Source organism: Crassostrea angulata, chromosome 3 (genome assembly GCF_025612915.1).
Source record: "Crassostrea angulata isolate pt1a10 chromosome 3, ASM2561291v2, whole genome shotgun sequence".
Classification (NCBI taxonomy): domain Eukaryota; kingdom Metazoa; phylum Mollusca; class Bivalvia; order Ostreida; family Ostreidae; genus Magallana; species Magallana angulata.
In genome coordinates, this window is record NC_069113.1 from 34312035 (window position 1) to 34330322 (window position 18288).

At 33.0% G+C, this 18288-nt stretch overlaps 1 protein-coding gene across 3 annotated transcripts in view; it reads left to right on the top strand.

Moving 5' to 3' along the window:
* The first annotated feature begins 2885 nt into the window (after positions 1–2885).
* LOC128176269 (sacsin-like) overlaps positions 2886–18288 on the top strand; it is a 28498-nt gene continuing 13095 nt past the window's right edge. The window contains exons 1-6 of one of the 3 annotated variants that reach the window (XM_052842479.1): positions 2886–2999; positions 10793–10944; positions 12061–12177; positions 12463–12610; positions 13092–14240; positions 15391–15523. In XM_052842479.1, coding sequence (XP_052698439.1) covers positions 10819–10944; positions 12061–12177; positions 12463–12610; positions 13092–14240; positions 15391–15523 — 1673 coding nt within the window. In that variant the 5' untranslated portion in view covers positions 2886–2999; positions 10793–10818. Of the gene's footprint in view, positions 3000–6179; positions 6263–8370; positions 8445–10792; positions 10945–12060; positions 12178–12462; positions 12611–13091; positions 14241–15390; positions 15524–18288 lie in introns of those variants that run through there. The other 2 variants (XM_052842481.1, XM_052842480.1) reach the window with 2 other exon arrangements.

Sequence of the window (18288 nt, forward strand, 5' to 3'; positions counted from 1 at the left end):
TTATCAACAAATAAATTAATTTAAATTTATTGATGACACAACAATAATATTTACTGGCGAGTGCTTGACACAATATATTTATTGAAAAAAAAACCTGAATGAAATTACACCGGCGGAACCCCGGGAAACGTTTTCCTGCCTACAGGGATGGACCCTGATCCCTAGCACCTGCCCCTACATATGAATGTGGTTGGAGCAGACCTCTTTGTACCCCCACCAAAATTGCGTGCCATATACATGTACGAAAATCTGGCTCTGCTCTTAACTCTAACCTACCACCCCTGATATAACAAAATTAACCAAGAAGAACACCCCCAGGGGAAGACCCCCAAACTTGCTCTTGGTACCCCAAGGATCAAGCTGGTCCCTCCTTCGCGGTAATCCCCAAATTCCGCAGCCCCAACCTAAATTGTGACGTTGAAAATTTACAATAATTCCAACTATAGAGAAGTAAAGAAAAATTGCTAATAATGTGGTTTCATCAATATTCGTTGAATACCAATTTTCGTGGATTTTGTTATTAAGTTGATCCACGAAATTAAGTATTGATTGAAGTGCAATTTCTATTAACATTTCGTATTGATAGGGTCATTGGCCACGAATTTACGTATCCTTGAAACTGTGATTTTCACTCTATGCACAAAAATTGATATCCTTGAATATTAATGAAACCACAGTATATCAACTTTGAATTTTAATATTTTCGTAAAACTCTATACTCTTCTTTTATTAGAGATAACAGGGGAAAAATGCATGGCCGCCGTGGATGGCCGTCATCTAGCTCTCTTGATGTCACATGTTGGAGGGGTCATCGGCTAAAGAGATAAACTTATGCAAATTAGAACAATGGAGTTGACGCTTGATAACTGCATACTTAGTTTCATCCAGTTAATAGGTGTTCGGGTAGTGTAGTGGATAACGCTGTCGCTTCTCACCGCTACGGTCAGTGTTCGATCCTCCTTGCACGGAGATCTCGTCAATGGCTGTATGTGAGAGGGAATCAAGGTCGCCCGCTCGGATACGTGCCTTTTCTCCGGCTATATGCCGATTTCCGGATAGGTTAACTCATAACCATTTAAATTTGCTTCAATGAAATTTTAATGTTCTTTAACAACTTATCTTTATATCTATTTTTTTTAATTTTGTTCACTAAATAATGAACTAAATAACTACGGATAAATTACATTTAAGACTCCCCATATTATCTTATCATTACGAGGCAAAGAAAGTGCATGACCAATAGATCTACTATTTGCCTCTTTCAACTGATGACGAATGAATATCGTTTTTAGCAGTACGAGTGCTCGCGAGCGCTCGCCAAAATCCCGTGAATCCACAACAACAAATTTGGGGGAGCGCTCGCGAGCACCCCCTCCGCTGAACACACCTCTGATCTGATGAGTAAGTCAATACGTAATTGTGTGTTTTATTGACAGTTGTATTTATCGTGATTCAGAATTGATATCTGATAACCTGCTATCCTTTTTAAAGGGGTTTGCCTGGATATACATGTATAAACATAAAAATACCTTTACATGCTTTGTTTCGCGTAAATTAGTTTCCTTTAATATTTATTTAACATTCTCAATCCTTTATCTCTTTGCACCCGAGGTATCGCACATGTAGAATATTTGTCCAGTGAATAAACAATGCAAGGACTGATTAAATAAGCCAAAGGAATGTACATGTACAATGTGTCAACATATAAAGCAGGGCTTCATGTAGTTCCGTATAGTACATGTACATGTACATGTAAGTAGGAATTTTATTCAGTGGTTTTACGTTAAGCTACTAAATAAGTAAGTAAGTAACTAACGTTTTATTATGACATATTTATGTGTTCAAGAATAGGCGTGCTCAAATCAGAGACATTTTTTTTTAGATTCTAAATAAAAGCGTGCATTGGGTGTTGATTAAGATGCAAGTATACATATTGTCCTTTTTAATGTTCAATCTTAAGTGAGAAAAAATTGACAATTAGTAAAAGAGACAATGGGTATACAAGCGATTTGTTTTACTTTTCATTCACAAGCAAGGGTTGCATGACGGATTTCGAATATATGCAAGAGTAGAACAATGTGAGATCTTAGGACACCATGTAGTCACGTATTTTAAAGCAATATGATATAAACTTTTCAAAATTTTATTTTGTAACAAAAAACTGGTAGTAGAAGGGGCAGCTTGTTACGTGTTTCTCTTTGTGTACTTATTGAAATTATATATACATGTATATACTTCCGTAATGTGAGGAAATACACATGGTGCATTGGTGCATCAATATCACGCATACATTTCATGACATGCTTTAAAAGATGGCGTGTCTTGTTTTTAAAAAAAATTGCGCTGTCTCAAATTCTGCCATTGCAAGACTGATTAAATTGCAATTGTAGATTGTACATTCTTAATTATTTTTATTGACTTTTCACTGATGTGCATTTTTCCCATAAACGTGAAATACCGTATGTTACTGTACAGTTTTAACTGTTTGATTGATATGTAGCATGTGCGGATCCAGAAAATATTTTAGGAGGGTATTGATATTTGAGTTTGAAGGGGGGAGGAGGGTCTGAGATATATTTTGGTAATTTTGTAATGTAAATTTAGAGAAATTTAAATTTGAAAGGGGGGTGTCTGGACCCCCCATGACCCCCCCCCCTCCTAGATCCGCGCATGGATACACGTAATATTTGCAAAACAATATAGCAAGCGTTCTGGCTTAAAAAAATATACAGAAGATATACATGTATATTCTTTTTTAAAAAATGAGGCCAGTAATTTTCGTTGAGGCAAAATTTGAGATTAGACAGAAATTGGGACCAGAATAAGTGAGATCAAGCAAGCTTTTAGAGTATGCCTAAATAGAATCTGTGTCCTATCTGCCTAACTCTAAATGAAATTGAATAAAGTCTACTTCCGTTATGGTTTCGCAGTACGACTGAAAGTGAGTAAAACCACTGGCATAGAATAGTTGCTGTCATTCTAGATCGTGCACTCACCAGGTAATGTTAACTAAAACATTATGCATGTTTGTTTACTCAGTTCTTTATACTTTATTAACGGACTAAATAAGTTTCATGTGGGTTGTGTTTTTTTTTTGTTAGAGTAAATTTACACATCTAAAGCACTGCAGACTAGAAGATAATATTTAGGATTAAGGAATTCGTCCATGAATGTTATCTCGTGTAAATAATCTTTATTAATGATACCTTATTGTGTTTAAATAGATTCAAATACATACAGTACAAGTAATTTAATAAGATGGTAACGTAAAAAGTAGACTGGCAATGGATGTCTGATATGTGCGAGCGATATACGGATGCTAGAGACAGAGGACCAGTCTAAGCAAAAAGGTTCTAGTCGCAACGTGATGGCAAAGTTCAAGAATTTTGGCATCGCTTATAACTTTGCCGACGGGTGAAACAGGTACATTTTATTTCCGTACGCCATTTGCTTCATTCAACATTGTAAATCGGCGTACTTCATGAGGCAAGTACATATGTGCAACCGCTGTGTGTGTGAATGCGGGGGTGGGGTAGGGATATAAGACAATGTAAGACCCTGGGGGTGAGATAGGGCAGGTTTATTTGAATTATCATGATTCAATAACTTCAATATATACATATTATCACAGGGGTTTTTTTTGTTAATGTAGGAAGTTTTGAATGGTAGATACAATATACATATCTTAAGCCCGATCATATGTTTCTAGAAACCAAATATTTTCCTTCTATCTCTTCTCTTTCGTGAAAAGACAGATGTTTTAAGTAATAAATTATAAGTAATTTGCGCTTTGGATCTATCACTGATAACAAAATGGTCGGGTTTCGTCTTAAAGCTATTACATTGCATGAAATGCCATTCAGTTAAAGTACATGTACATGTATTTTCTTCACTATATATTATTCATTTATTCATAAATCAAAAAGTGATTTTAAAACTTTTTTTTAGTGTATATAGTTTTGCATGGATTCTGGACAGATTCTGGACATTAAGATCTCGTAAATATGAGGATTAAGCATAATGTTAAATTCCACCAAGTAAAAGCTTAATTGAAGACGGTGCACCGGGGCAAACATTTTGCTAATAAATACAATGTAAAATTCGTTTTTCATTGTCGTTTTCAAAATTGCTTAAAAGGTACAGATTTAGAAAAATCATTTTCTTCATTTATCACAATTTATATATATCTAGGTTGCCAATAGTTTGAAAACATAATATATGGAAATCCATTGTTTACCTCAGCATCTTATTGAAAGAATTAGTGTATAAAATTGAATCAAGATATCATTTACATTGGAAATAGATTGCAAATTTAAAAAATGTTTAAATTCTAACATTGTTTTACTTTATATCAAATGAATATAGAAATAAAATACAAGAACATATTATTTTAAATACAAGAAAATAACATGTTAAATTCAATTATAGCATCAAAGTGGATCTAGCACTAAGACGAATTTTTACTGATGTGTATTTGCATTCAATCGAAACATTGATTTGCGAATTTACAGTGTGAAACTTTGACAACTATTGAAATCAACATATGTCAAATTTAACAAACCCGTTGTGTAGTGTAAAGATTTGATACGGTTTATATGGATCCTTGCGTTCAAATATCATGGTGTACGTGTAGCAAAACTCGACACTTACCAATTTCTTAGTTACAAAATAATTAATTGAATAATGAGATTTCATTTTAATTACATGTGTATTGGTCATACAGTTGTCCTCGATTTTTTATTCTAAGTTTAAATAATATATTCCTAAATGAAGTCATTTTCAACCTTAGAGTTTTAGTCTGTGTTTGAACACTATATGTACAACGCAAATTGATTGTAATATAATGTGGACAATATATTACGAAGATTTTCCATTAATAAATATAAAAAAGCACTAATTATCATTGAAATTTAATGCTCACAGTCAATTTAAAACTACTTAAATAAAGTAACAGTTCAATATGACAATCAATTGACACGTCCCTTCAGTACGCTGAATTTTCTAATGTAGTGATAAATCTAACCTTACTGTATGGAAAAAAACCCCTTTGACATATTAAGAAATGCCAAAACTAATGCTGTGAGCAAAGTCAAACTTCTCCTCCCACCATATTTAAAATACAACAAGAATGGAAAAATAACCAATAGGTATGGTTTCCTTAATTGTATGTTTTCTAACCCGCCAGACAAAAACCATCACTTACATATTACCTTTCAAGTTTAGTTCGTTCAATTTAAAAACAAAGCTTCCGGCGTTGCGCATCTTGTCTTCACACATAAAGGAACTTAAAATGAAAAAAGGTCAAAGACAAAGGTTTAAAATATAAATTCACATGCGCAACACCGTGCACTTTTTTTCGTTTTAATTCATTAAATATTAATTTGGTTTGAAATTAATGATTAAATGTTTGACGCAGCATTTTTTTTACAATGCATGCTTGATATTTTTTTTCAAAGATTATTCTTGTTTGGCAATGGTGGCAACAATTTATTCGCTTTAGTCTTTATTATTTACTATGTACATGTATGAAAAGAAAAATCAATTCTCTAGATAAGACTTCTCAAGTTTGTGCAACTGTAAATTCTTGGCAGATTTCCCCCTTTTTTAATATTTCAACCGATCGATTTGTAAAGGTAAATGTAAATTGTTGTCTGCAAAACATAATTTGCTTAGTGAGTTTCCTTTATAGGTAATATTATTACGTGTATGTTTGCTATATCCACAGAAAATCAATGGATAGAAAATCAAACAATGCAAAATTTGTTCAAATGCCAAGCATTTAAACTAAAAACAGAAGTTTTGATATCAATAATAATTCATATCATAAAAAACTCAGGCACCACTATTTCGTTTTAGGCTTAGTTTTGTGCAGTGAATGAGTTCTCGGGCAATAAGCTTGAGTCAAATAGACATAAGTTATTGAAATATAAAACTATTAACAGCAATCTCTATAAAAAAAAAAAATTAAAAATCTTTGACTGAATTTCAGAAATCATTTCAACGTGAATGGAGGCACAAATTGTTTTGTTGCAACGTTTAGCACGATCTGACTTAAACAAAACAATAGATGTTAAATCCGCTAGAATTAATTATCAGATACATGATTCATCTAGATAGCAAGTATACCGTTCATACAATATGATATTATAGATTTTTTTTTATAAAATGGTGTCTACTTTCGTTATCATTTCGCAGTACTATAAAAAAAGTATATGCACCGACATTGAATTGTTGTCGTCATTCTAGATCGTGCACTTGCAAGGTAAGGTCGACATAAATAGTTTATATACTAGCTTTACGCTGTTTTTTTTCTGATAAGTTAATACCTTTTTCAATAATGTATATTAAATATATTTAATTAAATTGATAGTAAATCTACCACAATTATTAAAGACACCGAAAGTTTCGGGGCTTACACATAGGACTGGACTTGGTCTCTATAGACCTATACGAGGGTATCATTTAGTATGAAAGAGAACTATCTTTTAAAGAAAAAAAAGATGATTAGTTGTCACCAAACTAATAGAGTAATAGTAAATGTTTTTTAGTCGTTTGACTAATTATCAGTTATGTTAGTATTGTGGGGACATTTGATGGACTGGAATCCCTAGTTTTACATAAATAAAATAATGACACTAATGTAAAAGAAAAAAAAACAGTAGTGATCACGTGATCAAATCCAGTGAAACCCGATGGATGCAGATTGAGAGCAGAGTCCTGGCTGTAAGCAGGCAAATCGCCAATATTACTATAAATAGCACAACTTCAAAAGTAAACAAAAAACCAAACAGCGTCAAAGTAAAAGCTTCTGCTATACCAAATAGTTACACAAAGAGCCACGTTTTGTCAAAAGTCTTTTGTTTGTTTGTTTTTTTAATTTCAAGAGAATCTTTGTTCGTTTTCTTATAAATTACGTGTTTTAAAAAACAAGTTTATGCATTTTGGACACATACAGTGCGCATGAATTTCCATGAACTACTTTGCTGTGCATTGAAGAAATGGGGATTGGAATTATAACGCTTGTTGCAAAATTCAAGGCAGCTACTGTTGAATTTTTTTCTGCTAGACAGACATATTTTTGTTTATTCCCGCATATAAAATTTGGTCGCTCTCTGACGCTTTGCCGACATTGAAAGCATATGAGAGAGAGAGAGAGAGAGAGAGAGAGAGAGAGAGAGAGAGAGAGAGAGAGAGAGAGAGAGAGGATTGGAATTATAACGCTTGTTGCAAAATTCAAGGCAGCTACTGTTGAATTTTTTTCTGCTAGACAGACATATATTTGTTTATTCCCGCATACAAAATTTGGTCGCTCTCTGACGCTTTGCCGACATTGAAAGCATATGAGAGAGAGAGAGAGAGAGAGAGAGAGAGAGAGAGAGATTTTCAGTCTTTACTACACAATATGCATAAAGACACATCAAACGAGTCCGGCTTTCAGTACCTCAGTACTTTGATTATTAAATGCAGGTGTAATGCATTGTTTTCGGTTGAATCGGTTGTAAGCTAAGGTGTCAAAGACCACATGGGAGACGGAGGGAATCGCGAAATAATTTTATCTATAAGTTTAAAGCGAAATTTCCAGCTGATGTAACAGTTTTAAGTATATATCAGAGATAACGGCGATGTGTAATATGTGTATTGTCATGCGAAAAGATACCCTTCTTTTTTTTTTCTTTTTTTCTTTTTTTTTTTTTACTTATTTGGTACACTTTTACATCACCTCATTTTTTATATTAAACAGAAGATTGCCAAAGTATACGGTGTACTTTATGACTTAAAACGTTGTTGTTTTTTGCAATTCTGTATAATATTATAATCCTAGTATTGAAATGACAACATCATGACATATATTGAAATGTACACCTTTATTTGAGAATTACATAATCAAAGCATTGAATTTTCAAAACGGATAGGGGTTTAAATAACTATCAGATAAAAAGCATTAATCTTCCTTGACTAAACATGAGAATGGTACAAGGTTTGATTTTTATCTTAATTGTTGTGCCTTTCGTATTACTGTGAAATTGAATTGAAAACATGCACAGCTTATTGAATATAAGTAGTTAACTTCGATTAATGTATCGTTGATTGATTTAAATTTATTTTACAAAAAAAGTAAAACAAGATATGCTATTAGTAGAAAACTGAACAGCAATTGTACTGCTTTAATTTTAATTAAAGATACATAATATATATTAAGTGAATTATATTAAAATCTTGGGGTATAATGTATAATGTATATATCCAATAAATTAACCTTTTGATGTTTTTACATAAATTGACTGTGTCAAGTTGCAATAATGTATGCATAAATGCTACAGTGCAATTCAGTACATATTCTTTTTCCAACTGAATTATTTTATCTGATATGTGATTCAAATTTATGTAGCTATCAAGTTGATGCACATTTACAGCATTGAATGTAACGTTGATAACGTCTGAAGGTAATGATTGTGCGTCTTACATTAGTTTTAATGCATGTTTTAACAAAGATCTATAATTGCTCTAGCTTTAGTTGGTATTAGACGATAATCCTATCTATAATCTTGTTCAACAGAGCGCGTGGTGACAGCAAACTAATTGCTTGTAGGTCTTTAATGGTTGACAAATTGGACAAGAGTTAATAGGAGATAAGAAGAGTTATTGTACAAATATGCAAATTAAAATTCTCATTCTGAAATTTTTAAAATTATTTATTGGAACTGTTAAATTGATCTCAATAAGCATGCTAGTAAGATACAAGTAAGACTAATTGTTTAATTGAGCAAAAACAATGCTATCGGTTTTCATTCATACTCAAGGAACTGCGTATTAAGAATCTGTTTTATTTTTGCAATATATTAATAGAAAATTTGACTATAGAAAATATTACATACTCTGCATTACCTGGTAGCAAAAAATAATGTTACTAATGCAGATTATCTCAAATATATCACTTACACACTACCTTTTGTTTTTGATATTACATGGTGATCCATAAATCCTGATACTGTTTTGAATGCCCACTGCAATTTAAATGAACAGGTGACCATACTGTGAACATTTCATATGGATAACGAAGGAATAAAGTTTTATACTATGTAGGCTAAGTATTCTTTGAGAACCAGTCGGAGAGTAAGATTAAATGCTCACAATTCCTCGTAAACAAGGCTCGTGCCCTGTTTTTGTTTACATAGGTTCAATTTACCAGTTAAATCTTTTTCAAGCTAATTTGTCTATCTCTTTATCCATTTTAAGCAAAAATAAACAGTTCCTAACGTTTAACACATTCATTTCAGGTCCAAAACTGGGATTTTACTTCAGCATTCAAAATGTTATCAAAAGTTTTGTTTACACAGCAAAAGAATTACATGCTCTGTAACTCGCTTATAACTCAACGAATGACACTCAAATTTTGGTTGCCTATTGATAATGCCTTAGTAAATCATTGTAAACATTAAGATCAGAAATTTAATTTTCGACCAAAATCGTGAACACTTTTAACGTCAAACCAACAGTATTATGTTATATGCTTTATTTGACGTGTTTCATTCTACAAGTAAATAAAAAGAGAGTTTTTATGACAAATTATCATTGTACCTGATTTACATCTCTCTTAGGTTCCTCTTCACCTTTCTTTCAGTTAACAACTTAAATGATTTAAGATTTTAAGGTTTTATCTATGTACTTGATAATTTAATAACATCAAATGAAATATCTCCACCCAGGGTTTCAACAAAGGTGTTTGGTAACCCAGCAATAAGTTCTTTTTTCACCATGTAAGCCTGTACGGTGAACTCTATATTCCCCATTCTTCAATTCTTTACTACTTTAAAGAGTTTTATTTCTGCGAAACCCAGTTCATCATAGAACGGACCACAGTTTCCTTTATTCATCGGATGAGTTATTGGTTACGTTAGCCATTACTCAGAAATGAATGCACTGGAATTCTTTTGACTAATATGTTTCGTGTTCAAAATTTACATCTCTTACACCGAGAAGCCCCTCTGAGCATTTACTTAAAACGATATATTTTCCGCTTTTCATTTCATTAATGCTTAATATGTAATTAAAAAGTACTGCTGTCATTATTAAATCTGTTTGATTGAAAAAGCAAAGATGTATAAATTTCAACTTGCACAAATTTCTTTCTGAAAAAAAATTGTGGTAAAACACATGCACTAAGCACCAGTACTTTATTAAACTTTTAGATAGTAGAAGTTGAATATCGAATGAAAATTGTTAATTTGATAAGGGCATGTCTCATGCTATTGATGTTGATACAGTATTTTGTTCATGACCTCCATTCGGAAAAATTTGATTATCAACACACTTCACTTGATTGTCACGTCTGGAAACACACAACGTGTCATACCGAGTGGAATTGTTTCATTGAAACAATGTTTCATTATACGTCGAATAATTATTATGTTGAGATGATTGTAGACGCATTCTTTATGTACGTATAAATTCCGTTGACATATTTAGTGTGCTCCTTTAAAGTGGTGTAAGTTATCGTGTATACGTATAATATTATGGTGGTAGCCAGTGCAGAAGCGATTGACCCCTACACACACACACACACACACACACACACACACACACACACACATATATATATATATATATATATATATATATATATATATATATATATATATATATATATATATATATATATATATATATATACACATATATATGCATGCATTATCATAATTATTTTACAAACGATTGAAAACTACAGGAACATCTGTTTTATGCCATATGTTTTGAATGAATGTTTCTATCAAAAGCACTTTATTATTTGCAGGTTGAGTCTCTGAGTGCATTGTAAAGATGGCGGACGACGTAAATTCCGATTCTGATGATGAGATCGAATACTCAGGGATGATACAACCCCCTCTCATTAAACAGTTGCAAACTATTCTGAGTGAATATCCCGATGATGGACAAATTCTTAAGGTATTGTACAACTATATTATGAAGGTGGTTATAATTCTTTGTCGTTTAGAACCAAATGCATGTGGAATATTATATGCATGTTTGTTTAAATTACCGCCGGTTTGGAATTTCCTTAAACTTCAGTTTCTTTTAAAGGGACTTGGACACGATTTGACATAAAATTTTTAGATTTATTTTTCCATTTTCAATGCTTATACTGATGAATATAAAAGTTTATAATGCTATGTCAAAATTTAAAAGTCAAATATCAAGTCATAAGCAAGATACAGAGTTCATAATTCTTTGTTTTGTAAACAAAGCTCGAATATTGTCATTTTTTATATGTGTTGTATTGGTGTAAATTTCAATCTAATGTATCTTTCTTTTGTTGATAATAGTATTTATGAATATATTGAATTAGTTTAAATTGTTTTTTACATGTCATTTTGTCTAAGAAATATTAATTCTCTACATTACATTTTTTGTAAACAATTATAAGACTCGAGCTTTGTTTACATATTAACAAATTCTTACTCTGTATCTCGCTTGTAACTTGACTTTAACATCTAATATTTCGGTCAATCATTTAAAATGCAGGTTACCATTTTATACATAAAAAATAAAGATAAAAATGTTGATGTCAAATGGTGTCCAAGACCCTTTATAGATAATTATACAAACTAGAAACGAAATTCTTTGTTGCCTTAAAAATCAAGGCCATTGCAAATAATCAGGTCCAATGTCAGATGTGTAATTGAAGATTAAATCAATTACAACGATTAATTTCATAGATAGTGCCAGTACTTGATTTATGAAAAAAGTATACTGAAAAAAATAAGCAATTCGATATCCTAGCTAGGGTTTGTGTATACTTGTGTTTAGTTGATTTAAAATTCTGCTTCTCATAATAAGAAATTCAATAATCTAAGAAGGAATTCTAAAATCAACATAGCTGCTGTTGAGAGTAATTATGCAATTAAACAGTCATCCGGAAGCTCAATACACTACTATTACTACTACTACTACTAATACTACTAATACTACTTCTACTTATGTTTTGATATTGTTGTATAAGTTGGTCATTTGGAGTTTCTGGAACAAATATTCTTATCTGACTTTACTTTATATTTTACACAGGAAATCATCCAAAATGCAGAGGATGCTGGCGCCTCGGAGATGAAGATTCTTTATGATGCCAGACCAGCAGTGCAAGAACCTTCAACAAAGAAAGCTCCGTTTAGAAAGTATTTCAAGGTAAATTGACAAGTGTTTTGTAATTGTATAAAAAAAAGATTTCCAGGAAAATGAGCCAGAGAGAAAAAAAACATTTTTAATTTTAAGAGAAATTCCAATCATGAGTGACAACGCTAACTATCGCCCCATCCCCGAATAAACAGAGAAATAAATGCAAATCATTTAGTCGATCAATTTTAGAACATGCTTATCAATCGTTTGCATGTTGGAATCTAAAACTTTTCTTGATGTTTAGTTGATACATGAAATGTTAGATAAAGAATTGAATGTAAAATTTCTCTGAAGGGACCTGCACTAGTAGTTCATAACAACGCAGAGTTCACTGAAGATGACTGGAAAGGAATAAAGATGTTATACAGCAGCATAAAAGAGTTTGACAAGACCAAGGTTGGACGATTTGGTCTTGGATTCAAATCTGTCTTTCACATAACAGGTAACTTGCAGCATCACTATGTGCTGCACATTAGCCATGCATTTATTACATGTTATACATGCACATGTACTTCATATGAATTAATGAGTTATTTTTTTGAATGATATAATTGTCTCTGGATAGGAATCCAACATGTGAAATAAAACAACTAAAACTGTTGACTGTTTGACATAAAAAAAATAGCAATGTCAGAGTGATATCAAAAAATATAGTTATAGCATAAATAAAAAGGTCGCTTGCAAGTTTGTTTGTGAATTTATTTTAAAAACCGTGCTGATTTTATACATTTCTAAGAGACGTAGATATTTTTCACTAAATAAAAAAAATTAATAACCAAGTGATTCTGCTGCAACTTAATCATATTATTGTTATATTCCTTTTCTCTTCCTTACTCATGAAGTCGAGAGAGAAAGAAATATGTGATAATAAAGAATAAATTGTTGCTGCAATTACTATATTGTTACTCGACTGTATTTTCAAGATTATCCAGTTATCATAAGTGGAGACCAGCTACTAGTATTGGACCCACATCAAGATTCCTCAAAGGTCTGTCAGACCATGAAACTGAAGAAACTTCACAGATACAAGAAAATGAATATAGAAGACTGCCTTAAGACTTTCTCAGGTGTGTTTGGGTTTGATCAAAATACTCTAGAAAGTGGACACTTTCGAGGAACCATATTTAGATTTCCTCTGCGCCAAGAGGAAACAGATCTTTCGGACAACATTTATGACAAATCCAAAGTGGACGACCTGTTTATGTCATTCAAGGATGAGGCCCCAGTATCATTACTCTTTTTAAAATGCCTTGAAAGTATCACTTTACTTCGAGAAGAAAATGAATCAAAGACAGGAGACATAGGTGAAAAGATTTTTTCTGTTCATATAGACGAGACTACCATTGAAGCAGTACAGTCTGCAAGAAATGACATGCGATCAAAGATTCTAGGTTTACGAAATGACTTACCATCAAAAGCAATACTAAATAGTTATTACATGAAAATATGTGTGGAAGATGATGGTTTGGTTGTGTCAAGAAGGACGTGGAAGGTAATGAATTTGTTTCAAGGAAAAAACAACATGTCCTCAAAATTGCGAAAACTTTCCAATGATGACTCTCTGTCTTACAGTCCCTATGTAGGTGTAGCTATGGATATGGATTGTCCTTTAGACTTGAAAGGTCACGTTTTCTGCTTTTTACCACTTCCATTAACAGAGAAAAGCATTAGTGGATTGCCAATTCATGTAAATGGATTTTTTGCTCTAAGTCAAAGCAGACGATTTGTGAAATGGCCGACCGCTGACCAGATACGTAATCATACCCACACAGATAAGTCAATTCAGTGGAACCAAGCACTCGTTATTGAAGTTTTATCAGAGGTCTACTCCATTTTTCTTCAGGAGTTAGTAGAAGAAAGTGCAAGGCACGAAGACTTGAGCGAACGCACAGCAACTGTATCACACTGCATTCCGAATGCAAATGTTGTTGATGAACACTGGGCCATTCTTATATCCCCCTTGGTAGAAAAATTGAAAAATACACCCGTCTTTTTTACCACCAACGAAGGAGGAAAATGGATACCCAAGAACCAGGCTGTCTTTTTGAGACCAAATAAGATCCCATTCTCAGGTAAAGTTAATTTTATCTGAATTAATACAAGACAATGTATTGAATTAGAATTATTATTAATCATTAATGATAATTTTTTGGCTTACCTAGTTGAGCTGAAAACTCAAGCTTTTCTGATCAAAGGCCTTTTTTTCTGTAGTTTTCCTCTGGATTAAATTTATCTTTCTTTACGGTATCATTGAGCAAATTTTACACAACTTTGACGCAAAGCATTGGTGAAAGGTTTTCTTTGTATATCAAAATAATCGGATTAAGCTTTACCACTTATCGCTAAGATTGTACTTTTTGAAAAATGATTGAATATTTCACATAAAATAATTATTTAAAAATTAAAAGGTATCTTCGTTCTTGCTACAAAAAATCATGTCAAATGGCCACAAACCTCTAGCTTTGTCATTGTTTTTCAAAAACCTTGTATTATTTTGGATCACGCAAGTACTGTGTATTTTTTTCAGATTTTGAGATATTAATCATTGATTAAATATAATACATATTGAACACATGTAGTTGATTTTGGGACTTTTATGAGGATCGCAGACTTTTGCAGTCAACGGCTTACATTTTCACTATGACTTTATTAACCTGAATCTATCGATATACATACTAAAAGACACCAGATAGAGTGATATATAAAATCAAAGCATTCTTTCAATGTGGAAGTCTTTTCTTAAGCAAATACTGTTCATATTATATAAAAAATATATATATAATATATATATCATTAACATAGAATCGGTCATTGATGACTGATGCAAGTAAAATGAATCATTATCATTATGGCCATGCATTTCAGAACGCAGATTCATGATATAAATGTTACATATTAAAGTCAGCTAATCTCGCAAGAGGGCATAAAAGCAGTAGATTTATTTTTACTTACTTTCGAAAAAACCCTTACTATGTAAATATTTTTTTTTGCATGTGCCGATGGGTCAATTTGCTTTTATTGTTGTGTTTATTGGAAAAGACCATCCCTATTAATCGACCATTTAAGTTTAAAATTGTTAATTAAGACAATTGGAATTGTCAAATTTACTAGAAATGAAGTTTTCTAGGATGAAAAAAGAATCAATTCCCAATGCCCTAACACATTACAATTTTTTTTACATTGTTATATGTGTTAACTTATTGTTTAATTATTCATTTCAAGAACATGAAATGGAGTCAACTATTAGGAGAATACTTGAATTGTATCAACAAAATACTGTGGAGGTGAAAGATCATGTGTGGGATACAATGAGACTGCAAGGACAACAAGAAGTTTCACCAGGCTTTATCAACAGGTCATCACATACAAAATGTTAAATTTCGATTTAATTTATATATAAACCATTTTCTTTATTTTAAACCAAATATATTAAGATTTGATCTGAAAAGAAATACCAAAAGTTTAAATCACCGGTTTCCTTTTTTTTTTAAATTTTTTTTTGTTGCCCTTACTACTGAAAATAATCAGACCTATCAAATGAACATTGATATCGTTAGAAAACTTATGCAGAATATGGAGCATGCACTGCAATTATAAAGAAAGTAGCCCTTTTTAGATCACCTGAGCTGAAAGCTCAAGTGAGCTTTTCTGATCACATTTTGTCTGTCGTCCGTCTGTCTGTCTGTCCGTCTGTCCGTAAACTTTTTACATTTTCAACATCTTCTCAAGAACTACTGGGCCAGTTTCAACCAAACTTAGCACAAATCATCTGTAGATTCAAAGTTGTGAAAATCATGAACCCCCGGGGGTAGGGTGGGGCAACAATGGGGGTTCGAAGTTTTACATGGGAATATATAGAGTAAATCTTCTCAGAAACTAATCAGCCAGGAAAACTGAAACTTGTGTGGAAGCATTCTCAGGTAGTTTAAATTCAAAGTTGTGAAAATCATAACCCCCGGGGATAGGGTGGGGCCACAATGGGGGTCGAGGTTTTCCATAGGAATATATAGAGTAAATCTTCTCAGAAACTAATCAGCCAGGAAAGCTGAAACTTGTGTGGAAGCATTCTCAAGTAGTGTTGATTCAAAATTGTACAAATCATGACCCCCGGGGATAGGTTGGGGCCACAATAGCGGATTAAAGTTTTACAAACGAATATCTAGAGTAAATCTTTAAAAATCTTCCTCTCAGATCCTTATCAGCCAGGAAAGCTGAAACTTGTGTGGTAGCATATTCGGGTAGTGTAGATTTAAAGTTGTGAAAATCATGACCCCCGGGGGAGGGGTAGGGCCACAATGGGGGATTGAAGTTTTGCATAGGAATATATAGAGTAAATCTTTAAATATCTTCCTCTCAAAAACTAAACAGCCAGGAAAACTGAAACTTGTGTGGAAGCATTCTCAGGTAGTTTAAATTCAAAGTTGTGAAAATCATGACCCCCCCCCCCCCCCGGCGGTAGGGCGGGGCAACAATGGGGGTTCGAAGTTTTACATAGGAATATTTAGAGTAAATCTTCTCAAAAACTAATCAGCCAGGAAAACTGAAACTTGTATGGAAGCATTCTCAGGTAGTTTAAATTCAAAGTTGTGAAAATCATGGCCCCGGGGATAGGGTGGCGCCACAATTGAGCGTTGAAATTTTACAAAAGAAAATATAGAGTAAATCTTTAAAAAATTTCTTCTCAAAAACTAATCAGCCAGGACAGCTGTAACTTGTGTGGAAGCATTCCCAGGTAGTGTAGATTCAAAGTTGTAAAAACCATGACCCCCGGGGATAGAGTGGGGCAACAATGGGGGATTGAAGTTTTGCATAGGAATATATAGAGTAAATCTTTAAAAATCTTCCTCTCAAAAACTAATCAGCCAGGAAAACTGAAACTTGTGTGGAAGCATTCTCAGGTAGATTAAATTCAAAGTTGTGAAAATCATGACCCCCGGGGATAGGATGGGGCCACAATGGGGGTCGAGGTTTTACATAGGAATATATAGAGTAAATTTTTAAAAATCCTCTGCTTAAAAACTAATCAGCCAGGAAAACTGAAACTTATGTCGTAGCATCCTCAGACAGTTTAGATTCAAAGTTGTGATAATCATGACCCCCGGGGGTAGGGTTGGGCCACAATTGAGCGTTGAAATTTTACAAAGGAAAATATAGAGTAAATCTTTATAAATTTTCTTCTCAAAAACTCAGCAGCCAGAACAGCTGTAACTAGTGTGGAAGCATTCCCAGGTAGTGTAGATTTAAAGTTGTGAAAATCATGACCCCCGGGGATAGGGTGGGGCAAAAATGGGGGGTCGAAGTTTTGCATAGGAATATATAGAGTAAATCTTTAAAAATCTTCCTCTCAAAAACTAATCAGCTAGGAAAACTGAAACTTGTGTGGAAGCATTCTCAGGTAGTTTTAATTCAAAGTTGTGAAAATCATGACCCCAGGGGAAAGGGTGGGGCCACAATGGGGGTCCAGGTTTAACATAGGAATATATAAGAGTAATTCTTTAAAAATCTTCTTCTTAAAAAACTAATCAGCCAGGAAAGCTTAAACTTGTGTGGTTGCATACTCAGGTAGTGTAAATTCAAAGTTGTGAAAATCATGACCCCTGGGGATAGGGTGGGGTCACAATGGGAGGGGGGGGGTCGAAGTTTTACAAAGGAATATATAAAGGAAATCTTTTAAAATCTTCTTCTCAAAAACTAATCAGCCAGGAAAGCTGAAACTTGTGTGGTAGCATCCTCATATAGTTTAGATTCAAAGTTGTGATAATCATGACCCCCGGGGGTAAGTTGGGGCACCAATTGAGCGTTGAAATTTTACAAAGGAATATATAGAGTAAATCTTTTAAAATCTTCTTCTCAAAAACTAATCAGCCAGGAAAGCTGAAACTTGTGTGGAAGCATTCTCAGGTAGTGTAGATTTAAAGTTGTGAAACTTATGATCCTTGGGGTTATTGTACATTGTCAAAATAGTTTGTTTTATGACTCCATTTAGCTGATTTTATCATACCTATTGTTCCTTAGGTGAGCGATGTGGCCCATGGGCCTCTTGTTGTTTGTTTTGATGCTTTTATTAAAATGTCGCTTTAGTATTACATATGTGCATTAAGTAAGTATATGATTATAAAA